General features: G+C 36.3%; 1 protein-coding gene across 3 annotated transcripts in view; it reads right to left on the bottom strand.

Annotated features, from left to right (window-relative positions):
- Nucleotides 1–12149, bottom strand: part of LOC150108902 (phosphoserine phosphatase-like) — a 70784-nt gene that overhangs the window by 30226 nt on the left and 28409 nt on the right. For all 3 annotated transcript variants that reach the window (XM_090410834.1, XM_090410827.1, XM_090410833.1), the window contains exon 2: nt 9835–10031. In XM_090410834.1, coding sequence (XP_090266960.1) covers nt 9835–9977 — 143 coding nt within the window. In that variant the 5' untranslated portion in view covers nt 9978–10031. The remainder of the gene's footprint in view (nt 1–9834; nt 10032–12149) is intronic.

Below are 12149 nucleotides of genomic sequence, written 5' to 3'. Positions count from 1 at the left end.
TCAATGGGAGAATAGTGTGTGTGCTGCCTCGTTTTGACAATTACGAGTTAATTAGACGAGCAATGATAATGAATGATATGATTGCAAGAATGTGCAGAAAAAGAGGTCTGGAGTTTGTTGATGTTTGGAGTGTGTTTGAAGGAAAAAGGCAGTTGTATGCTAGAGATGGACTGCATCTTAACATGGAAGGACATAAGCGATTGAAGAAGTTATTGTTTTCTGAACAGGTTGAAGTTATTGGGCAGGGAAACTAATATTGAAAAGGTTGAGTGTAAGAGAGAGAAACTTTAGCACTGATTGTGTATTTATTGATCCTTATAGGCAGAATAAATTGCATACGAGAGGGGATAAAAATCGGCATAGGACTACGGTAGTTAGTGACTTATATATCAGTTCTAAAGCAGGTACAAGATCTAGAGGGAATCTGCAATTTTTGTATACCAATGCTAGAAGCATTCGAAATAAGAGAGAAGAATTTTTGGCATTAGTCAGTGAAATCTCACCAAAAGTTGTAGGCATTAGTGAAACTTGGCTGTCAGCAGAAGATGTGGTCACTGGAATTGAATGTGATGGGTACAGTATTTTCAGGGAGGATAGAGAAGATAGAACAGGAGGAGGAATACTGTTGATGATAGCTGATGTGTTGCAGCCAAAGAAAGTAGTATATCATGATGATAGACATGTGAATGAGAGTTCATTTGAGGCAGTCTGGTGCGAAATAGTGATCAACGCAACCAAATATACAGTTGGATGCTGCTATAGGCCAGGGAGTACGGGGGAGATATTGAATTCATGCATCAGCAACTTAGTGCAATGAGTGAAGGCTTAGTGATTATTATGGGGGATTTTAATTATGGTGATATCAATTGGAAGGAGGAAATATCACGTAGCAAAAAGGAAATGGAGTTCATACATCTTCTATGAGATAATTACTTGAAACAGCACGTAACTGAAGGGACACGTGGTGTGAGAGTGTTGGACCTGGTTATTGGTTCAGAGGTTATATGCATAAGTAAGGTGTCCTCGTTACCTCCAGTTGGTGAAAGCGATCATGTGGTATTGACTTGGGAGGTTGCAAAATCTGTGGATTTTTCTATTAAGAAGGGGTATGTACGGAACTACAGGTTAGGCAATTATAACAAGCTTCGGAGTGAGCTTGCAGCCATCCCATGGCAGAACATATTGCAATGGAAAGATGTTAGCAGTGCTTGGGATAAAATCAGCGGGTATCTGAGGAAAGCAATATCAGATTGTGTCCCCATGGTCAGGAGGTCAAACAAGGCAGGCATTAGATGGATGAGCAGTAGTATCAAGCTTGAACTGCAAAAAAAGAAAATGTTATGGAGAATTTACAAGGAGAAAGGTGATCAGGACACCCATGAGCAGTACAAGGCTCAAGCTAGGAAGGTTACCAGCATAGTAAGAAAAGCTAAATCAGATTATGAGAAGACCTTAGCCAAAGAGATCAAGGGTAATCCCAAAGAGTTCTTCCGCTATGTGGCAAGTAAGAGGAAGAATGACTTCGGAAGGATAACCTTAGTGGGTGCTGATGGTATTGAGGTGACAAAATCAGATGCAATAGTCGAGTTACTGAGTGATCACTTTTCAAAAGTCTATCACCCAAGTGAGGATATCTCTATACCTATAGCAATACCTAATGTGAGAATTGAAGCTAAAGAATCAGAGGTATTAAATATATTGCAAAACTTAAATGCAAACACTGCGGTAGGCTTAGATGGAATATCAGCTCGGGTGTTGCGTGAATGTGCAAATGAATTGTCAACCCCTCTTACCTGGATATTTAATTTAAGTTTGAACTCTGGTATGGTCCCTAGGGAGTGGAAGTTAGGCAAAGTGGTTCCTTTGCATAAGGGTGGCTCTAAAACTGCGGTATTGAATTACAGACCAATCACCATCTCAGGAGTAGTGGTAAAAGTATTGGAAAAGTTGGTTAAAGACAAAATTCAAGAATGGGTGGATCAGGATATGATACTCTATAGAGGCCAACATGGTTTTGTTAAAGGTAGATCCTGCCTTAGCAATCTATTAACTATTCATAATAGAATAACAACCGAGTTGGACAAAGGAACTGGCTACACAGTGGTACTTCTGGATTTTGCTAAGGCTTTTGACAGGATACCCCATAGAACACTGTTAGGCAAATTGGAGCAGATGGGAATGGATATTAAATTGGTGATATGGATAGGAGAATGGCTCAGGGAGAGATACCATAAGGTGGTGTATGGAGGAGCCGAGTCCAGAATGAGGCAGGTGACCAGTGGTGTGCCTCAGGGCTCTGTGCTTGGGCCAATGTTGTTTAATTTGTATATAAATGATATAGAAAACGGCTTAAAGGGAGATATTCAGTTGTTTGCTGATGATGCAAAGTTGTGTAGTGCAATAAAAAATCAAGCTGATGTTGAAAGTTTGCAGGAGGATTTAAATAAGCTGGTAAAATGGGCAAAAGAAAATGGATGTCAGTTCAATGTGGAAAAGTGTAAAGTCATGCATTTTGGGATTAAAAGATTACCAGCTGTGTACTACATCATCGATGGAAAGGTACTCCAAGAGATTGATGAGGCTAGGGACTTAGGGGTATTGGTAGATAGGGAGATGAAGTTCAGAGGACACATTGCTAAGGTGTCCAAAGATTGCACATAGGATTACTTGGTTGTTGAGAAACACACTGACATCCAGAGATAAAGAGGTTATTATTCCCCTTTATAAAGCATTGATACTTCCACATTTGGATTACTGTGCTCAGGTCTGGTCACCTGGATACCTTGGAGATGAGGAGGCTATGGAGAGGATTCAGAGAAGAGTGACCAAGTTGGTGAGTGATATAAAAAATGCTCCCTACGTTGATAGATTGAGAGCTTGTGGATTGCAGAGATTGGTTGATAGGCGAAGAAGAGGGGATATGATAGAAACATTCAAATTAATAAAAGGTTTTTATAGGATTGATGCAGGGGAAATGTTTCAGCTGTGTGATAGTGATGGAAGAACAAGAGGTCATCTCTGGAAATTAAAGAAGAGTGTGGTTAACAAAGGTGTCAGAACAAGGTTTTTTGCCTGGAGGGTGGTGAATGAGTGGAATTCATTGCCTCACTTAGTTGTGAGCTCTTCGTCTGTAAATGAATTCAAGAAGAGATATGACAGATATTGTTTTGCTAGTTTGGGTCTCCCGCGATGAGTCTACTGACTCCATGGAGATATCCGTAATAATAATAATAATAATAATAATTTACCATCTTCAGTAAAAATTGTGCCTAAGTAGCTGAAATGTTTCACTTGTTCCACATGTTCCCTATTCACAACACAGTTGACATTTTAAACAATTCTACCTGTTTTCATTGTCTTTATCTTTTTAACGCTGACCTTCATACCATATCTATTACAACAGTTATTCAATTTAGTCAGGGAATCTTGCAAACTTGTAGCGGATTTATTTAGAAGTATAACATCGTCCGCATAAAGCAAAGAGCTGACATCAACATCTCCAATTCTGATATCATGTTTAATAACACTTTCCTTCATAATGTGATCCATATAGATAATGAATAACAGAGGGGATAATGTACATCCTTGTCTCACACCAGATTTAACATTAAACCATCTTCCTGTACTTCCTTCAATTCTAACTGCTGAATAGACAATAGAATCAGCAAAGCTGGTATGGTGGGAAGTCAATTGAATCAATTCATATGGAATAAGAGAGAAATCAGTCAGAACACTAAATTAGCTATATACAAGACAGTGTTCAAACCAGTTTTAACTTATGGATATGAGAGCTGGGTCAGAAGTAAAACACTTGACTAAAGACTAGAGACCGCAGATATGAGAGTCCTGAGAAAGATTAGAGGCGTGAACAGATGGCATCAATGGCAATATCATATTAAAAATGAGGATATTAGGAAAGAACTTGATATTGTCAGCATCCAGGAATGCGTTAGCGGAGCTAATCTCAGGTGGTATGGTCACTTAAACAGAACGGGCGAAGAAAGATTAGCAAAACAAGTATTCTCTGCCAGGTTGGCAGCAAAATGACCCAGAGGAAGACTAAGATATAGGTGGATTGATATGGTACTAAGTGCCTTAGACGATAGAAATATAAGATCTGATAATGTTGGAGTCTTGACAAGTAAGAGACTGATTTGGAGGAAAATTGTAGATAGGAAGTTAGTAATGATGTAATTTTTTTTCATGTAGTACTATTATATCCTGTACACCGCTTGAGGGTACATGGCAGGAATTTGATGATGACTTGCAACTCAAATAAAGACTCAGTGTTGCTTGATATAATTTCCCATTCACACCATATAATCGTAGCGTATTGAATAGCTTCTCTCTTGGCATCCTGTCATATGCCTTTTACAGATCGACAAAACTTAAATACAGATCTTTGTTATATTCCCATGCTTTCTCAACTGTTTTTCGTATAAAGTGAAGATCTGATCCTGACAGCCTCTATTTGGCCTGAATCCAGCTTGTTCTTCACCAAGCTTTTCTTCCACAATTCTTCTCAACCGTTTCTCAAGTATACTTGCATAGATTGCCAGGAACACTCAGTAGGGAAATACCTCTGTAATTCTCACATTGTTTTATTTTCCTTTTTATATATGGGTACTATTAGAGCTCTACTCCAATCATCAGAAATTCGTCCCTCTGTCCAGGCCTTCTGAACTATGCAGTGCAGCCACTGTAACTTTTATACCACCATACTTTAGCATTTCTGGTCGTATATCATCTACTCCTGCTGCCTTTCCACATTTTCAAGCCTTTGATGGCTTTTTCTACTTCTAGTATGGATATGTATTTTTGACTGTATGCCTGTTGAGTGTTTTTTACCAATGTGTTATCATTGCTTGTTTCATTTAGCAATTTTTCGAAGTAATTATTCCATACTTCAAGGATATCTTTTTCTCCCGTTTTCATGTCACCTTTATCATCTCTAACCCCTGTTACAGCACTCTTTCCTCCATTTCTAAGCTTCTTCAACAACCTCCAGAATATCTTACCACCTTCTTGATATTTATTTTCTGTGTTCTTGGCAACGTCCTCCCATGACTTTTATTTAGCAAGTTTTACACAGTGTTTAGCTTTCTTACATTTGTCTCTGTATTCTCTAAGAGCAAAAGCTGACTTATTTGCCAGGAACTTCTGATATGCTTTCTTCTTTTCCTTCACTGCCTCTTTAACTTCCTGTGTCCACCATGGAGTTCTGATTTTTCTATCCTTGCAGACAACTTCACCACATGCCTCTCTAGCTGAATCAATCAGAACTTTCTTCAAGGCTTGTCACTGAATCATCAAGGTTTGATTCCTGTTCTCAAACTCTTTCATTTTTTCTTCAACAATCTTTGTGTATTTTAGTCTACAGTTCACATCTGCTCAACTTTTATTCGCTTTAAAACTTTCTTACATGTTATTCTTTTCAATATGAAATTGAATTTTATCCTGCTCAAGACTAAATAGTGATCATTTCCAATTTCAAATCCTCTGTACACTCTGGTGTCCTGCACCAGGGAGAAAACATCACTATCAACAATAACATAGTCAATGAGACTTTTCTTATTCCTTGCCTCTTCTCTCCATGTGAATTCGTGCACAATTTTATGTTGGAACATGGTGTTAGTAATAACCAGTCCATGTCCTGAGCAGAAATCCAACAAGTATTTGCCATTATTATTAGCTTTGCTCTTTTTTCCAAATTTTCCCAAAATATTTTTGTATGTCTGACAATCATTTCCTAGTCTGCTATTTAGATCCCCAACAAGGACCAACCTTTCCTTTTTCATTGTGTCAGTTGCTTTTTCTAAAGCATCAAAACTTCCTCCACTTCTACCTTAGTAGAACCTTCTGTGGGACCATAGGCACAAATAAGTCTCATCGTCCAATTCCCCATTCTGATATTTGCCCACATCACTCTACTTGAGACTGTCTGCCATTCAAGAAGATTAGCCTTGTATTTTGTGTTGAAAACTATGGCTACTCCTTTTCCTTGATTGTCATTTCCTGAATATAACATTTTGTATTTATTGCTCAGAAAGATCTCACCAGTTTTTGTCTTTTTTGTTTCAGTCACCCCTATTATGTCGATCTGGTACTTATCTAATTCCTCAGCTAGCTCCATTTCTTTGCCATTCAGGCTTCTTATGTTGATAGTACTGATCTTTAACGCTGGTGATATTGAGTTGGGGTGTGCTTTCAGATTTGTTCCAGTAGCTGACTTTTCGCTGTTCGCCCTGGTTCCATGACAAAAATAATGGGGGCCTTGTTTAACCGGGCGACGCCCCAGCCGGCATGAAATTTTGTCATGTTGTACCGTCATTTTCTATATTGGTTTAAGCCAATAAGAATACAATTTGGTCAGCTAGATCCCAAATTGCCAACCCATCCTCGTTTGTTCAGTATCCAGGTAGATACCCAACAGGGTGCACCACGAGAAGGTGAGGATTGGACATTAGGTCAGAAGCCCTAATTGGTTCTCTGCATTCCTTTAAAGGCTATGTGGAGGTCTCCTCTCAGTTATACAGCTTTGACCCTTATTCACTACTTGGAAAGGAAAATTTTACTACCAATCATATGGTCTGGCAACTTTATTGCCAACTTACACATGGAAAAATTTGAGCTAGTAGCTAGCTCAGAAGACCTTAAAACAACATTTCTGGTTGAGATATGTTGGTCATCTTTATCATTTGAAAACATCCCCATAGAGCTTGAAGATTTTGTATATTGACTGAATAATCACCATCTGAAAATTAAATTCACATTAGAAGGAGAAATACTTGGAGAATTACCATTCCTAGACTTCCTTATCAACAAGAACATCGCTGGGGAATTATCATCATAAGTCTAGAGGAAAGAAATTCACACAGGCAGGACACCTAAAGGAAAGCTCATTCCCTCAACAAAAATTAGGTATAATAAAAACCTTAAAAATTAGAACTTTTACTTGAATATACTCAAAAATGATACAATTAAAAGAAAAGAAAAACTTCAAATTCTGTTTAATCAGTTCTTCCAAAATGACTATTAGAAGAAAGGTACAAGAAACTTTTGACTGATGAACCATCCCATGATAACCCAGAATTTAATAACAAAAGGCACGAAATCTGTACCATACATTGGCAATGCATCAAGAAAAATATTCCAAAGAATAAAGTCAGTCAACATCAGAACGGCCTTCAAAAGGAGTTAATACCTTAGTAAGTTTCCTACATTCTCTTGAAGACAAAGTTTCATTTTATAAACAACCTGGTGTATGAGAAGATTCTGTATTCTTGTGGAAAGATGTAGATCAAGCTGGGAGAAGTTTCAAAATCAGAAAAAAAAAAAAGGAGCAACAACATGAGTAATGTTAAAAACAAAGGGAAGAAAAAAAGCAGACTCATAGCACACATCCTCAAACATCACATGGTAAATTGGCAAGCATTCTTCATGCCTTACTCAGAAGAGAATAACTTCAACAGATTGTTTAAGAAGTCTTCCAAGGTCATTCACTTAAAAAAGCACACTAAACAGAAACCAAGGACTGATCCTTCAAGATATTTGGAAATCGTTAATTAATATGTAACATATTCAAGACCTCGTCTGTGCCAGCAATAACATGCAAGAGTTTACACAATAATACAGAGACTGCACATAATACACTCAATGATACATGGTGATTAATGAAAACATCTAGTTTCTTTTGCCAGTTTTTTTATACTTATGTTAAATAACCTCCTGAAGATGTAAAACAGTGAAAATGTCAAAGAAATACATCTAGAATTAATAAAAAAAATTCTGAGTTATTTATTATTCAGTTCACATCATTAATAATTTCTTAATAGATTAATTTGGAGGAAAATTATTGATATCTCTCAGGCCTCCAAATACTGTCATATCTTATATTTCCATATTTCTAAAGGCACTTCTTACTGTATTAATAACATCTAGATCTTGGTCTTCTTCAAAGTTTTTCCTGTCACCCTAGTGTAAAAAAAAAAAAAACTTCTTTTGCTAAACCTTTCCTCTTCCATTCTGTTTAAATGATCATACCATGATAAGAAAGTGCCTCATCTCCACTGCTGTTCATTGTGGTGATGAATAGTGTTCTAGATATGATTAATGGCCAAAGTGGCAAAACAGCTGTTTCACCACTTATTTTAATTTGCCAAATTATCACATTTGTGTTTGCAGATGTGGTGATATTCAGAAGAAGAGCCACAAAAGAAACTGGACAAATTTAACAATGTAACACAGAACTGTGAATACATATTAACAGCAAGATCATCACCGTTTTACATTTCAGCTACGATTTAAATATTAATCATGTTAGACTCAATGGACAAGATATGAAGAGTAGTGAAAACTTCAAATATCTCAAAGTATGCTTTCTAGTGATGAAATTTAGACCAGGAGATAATGAGAAGGATTTCACTGGGCCAAACTTTTTCTTCGAAAGTGTAAGTGTACTTTGGGACAGTGACATCCCACTTAAATACAAGCTTTTGATTTACAAGTTACATTTTGTCCATTTTGACTTATGTAGAAGACTAACAAAAAGAGGCATGAATAGAATACAAACAATGAAAATCAAAGTTTTAAGGACAATGTTGGCAAAAACATGGAAAAACAAATAAGAAATATGGACATTAGGAATAATTTAGGACTAAAAAGTGTTGAAGAAATGCTTATGAACTCTTGCTTGAAGTGGTTTGAACATCTAATGAGAATGAATTTAGAAAGAATATCAAGAAGAATGCATGAGATTAAATTTGAAAGGAAGGGACCAAGAGGAAGACCACAGAAAATGTGTAGATACCAGATAAGAGAAGAATTGTTAAAAAAAAAACTATACTGGTAGTGTTTATGAAGGAAGGATTTGGGAGGATAGAAAAAATGGAATGATTTCATCTGCCTGATTTAACAGTTTCTGTCGGAATTGTTGTTGCTAAAGAAGAAGAATATAACAGCATCAAATTCCTTCCTAATATCTTTGTTTTTACTATGATGCTATCTGTTCATGTCTCTAATCTTCTCAGAATTTTCATATCTGTGGTCTTCAGTCTTTGATCAGTGTTTTCATTTTTAACCTAGCTCTCAGATACATAAGTCAAAATTGGTTTAAAAACTGTCTTGCATACAGCTGGTTTAGTGTTTTCACTCTTATGTCATATAAATTTAGTTAACAATTTTGCTTAAAGAGTTGAAATGTTTTACTTGTTCTACATTCAGGATGTAGCTGATTTCAATTCAAAATTCCTGCTTATTTTCATACTCTGTCTTTTGAGTATTACTTCGATTATTAGATGACTTCTCATAATGTAATAGTTTGATGAAAATTTAATTTAGTTCTTTTAGACAACTACATCATATAAAAGACCATTAATTTAGAAGAATAATTCTATAATCTATAAACAATAAATAACACAATAACCACAGTAATTAACTTTAATGAAATGAAAGTACAGATATTTCGTATAGAAAATAACAGTACATCATCAGTGCATAGATGTAGAAACGAGCAAATCAAAGAAACAGGAATAGAAGTATACACAGCAGTCAGTGGTTTACCAATTAAAAACTGTTGCAGTGTGCTAGAAATGAATATTAATAAATAATATTATTAAAAGCTATCCTGGTTGGTTACATAAGGTAAGAATCTCCCAAACTTCTGGGAGAGAGAGAATCGTTCCGATTCAGATTTGGCAGAAAAACTCTATAATATGATAAAATTTATAGTCGAGAATTATATGTTAGAGAACAAACAACTAATATTTCATACATAAAAAGTACTGCTAATTTTTTAAAGAAAAAATTTAATAAAAAGAATTTAAAACCACTTACAAATCAGCCACTTCTTTTTCTTTTCCTGCAAATTTAGCCAATTCATCAATTGCTTCATCCATGCAGACTGTTGAGTCTACATCAAAACAGACAGCGTCAGCTGATCGCCAGAGAGCTTTTGCAAAAATTTCTTGCCTGTTCATGATTGTTATCTGAATACTGAAGCAACAATAGTTGAGATGGGTGGATGGTGTCACCTATAAATGATTGGAATGGCACTTTATAAAAAATTCAAACCATTCAGTATGAAATTTCTTGTAACTAGATGCAATCTATAGTCATTAATTATGGACAAAATCCCAATAGAAACTGATAATCACTATTTAAAGTACTGAAATCAATAAAGCTATTCAGAAAGTCCTTAGTTCTCTAAATAAAAATTATATAATAATTAAAATGGTTGGGAGGGAATGTTTCTGAAACAGCTAAGGCCAGTATACTGTTTGTTAACTGCACCTGTTGTTTGGCTAGTTTTAATTTGCATTTTAATTAATACTTTTAAACAGTAGCAAACATTAACAAGGTGAATGCTAAACCATCCTCATTAGGTTTGAGAGTTTTATTTCAAAGAACATAATATGACAATTTGCAACTATGCACCAAAATACAAAAATGGTTACTTAATGTGAAGTTTCTAAATAGCTTCTCAGCAATTAATTATGCCAAGATTATAATTTGCAAGTGTGATCCTAATGCATTAACCACATTGCATGTACTTTGACTCTAATTTCAAATGAGAAGTAGAAAAAAAAAATTAAATTAAAAATGCTAAACTGCCAAATTTTTTATATCTGAATTTAAATTCATTACATAAACACATTTAAAACCACAAGTTCTGCAGCTACCCAAAACTAATTTCCTGCACAAGACACTACTTTTCACCTGAAACACTACCAACGCCATACAAATCCCAAATATACCCAAACAACATGAATTACTGCTCACCCATCTGGAGTGGTGCACCCAAAGCATTGCTAAATGCTATTCATTTTTATTAAATAGCTTAAGGAAATTACAATGTATACTAGGATATACAATATTTACATTATATCCAATATTTCGGCAACATCAAGTTGACATTTTCACAGGAACTTTAAAACAAGACATGTGCACGCAAGTACAACAAACAGTAAATGAGGACGAAGCAGGAAGCTATTCTTTCTCCTAAAAGTCCTGATCATGTCCCCTAGCAGGCAATGTTGGTATTCTTGGGCAATTGGGCTGAAGGTCTTCTGATGTAGGTTTACCAAATTTGGGGCAGTCTCATGCAACCAAATTTGTTGAGGTTTAGATTGTTTCTTAGGGCTGAGGCTGATTCCATGAAAAGCCTTTAGTGCCCTAACATGCCCAGTAAGGAAATTAAACCTCTACTAGATTTAAAGAAAAACAAGGAAATAATAATCACAGTATTGCTTAACCAAAAAGATTACACAGGTAAGCTGAATGCTCTATTGTTAGATCGGGCTACTTGCTTCCCTATCGAGTACAATCCCACCAACTCACAAATTAGAAAACTCCACAGGCTCTTTAAGAAGGTCACTTCTTGGCCTGTAGAAGTCACTAACAAATTAAAACCATTTAACTTCATCCCCCCCATATTTATGGACTTCCAAAAATACATAAGGAAATGTGTCATTATGTCCCCTAGTGCATGGCACTGATTCTCCCCACATACAAACTAGCTAAACATTTCGCCAAAGCTCTCACACACTATACTGGCAACACACCTTCACACATAAAAAAAACTCTGCCCACTTCAAAGCCAGCATAGAAAACCTTACACTCAAATGCACTGACGTAATGGTCAGTTTTGATGTCTCCTCTTCATTCACAAATGTCCCACTCAAAGAATCCTTAGAGCTAATCCAAGCTAAATTTCCTCCCGATATCACAGCTTTATTTCAGTTCACAATGAACTCAGGCTATTTTGTTCGGCAAGGAAAATTCTACAAACAAATAGAGGGGACAGCCATGGGTTCTCCACTCTCCCCACTCTTGGCCAATTTTTATATAGACACTTTTGAAGAGAAAGCCTTAAACTTTGCCCCACAAAAACCAACCATATGGCTCCGATGCACTCCTCTCCTTCCTAACACACTTAAACAACCAACACCCCAGAATCAAATTCACCCTGGAAAAAGAAAAAAACAACTGCCTTCCTTTCTTAGACACACTAGTCACCCACCAGCCTGATGGAACCTTGGTTTTCTCAGTCTATAGAAAACCCACCTATACAGGCAGATACATTCACCAATAATCCCCCCCCCCCCACCTCACAACAATATGGAGTCATTAAGACACTACACAACAGGGCT

Source organism: Typopeltis vanoorti, chromosome 2 (genome assembly GCF_054136105.1).
Source record: "Typopeltis vanoorti isolate ZY-2024b chromosome 2, IOZ_Tvanoo_1.0, whole genome shotgun sequence".
Classification (NCBI taxonomy): Eukaryota; Metazoa; Arthropoda; class Arachnida; order Uropygi; family Thelyphonidae; genus Typopeltis; species Typopeltis vanoorti.
This window is presented reverse-complemented; position numbering and strand designations above follow the sequence as displayed.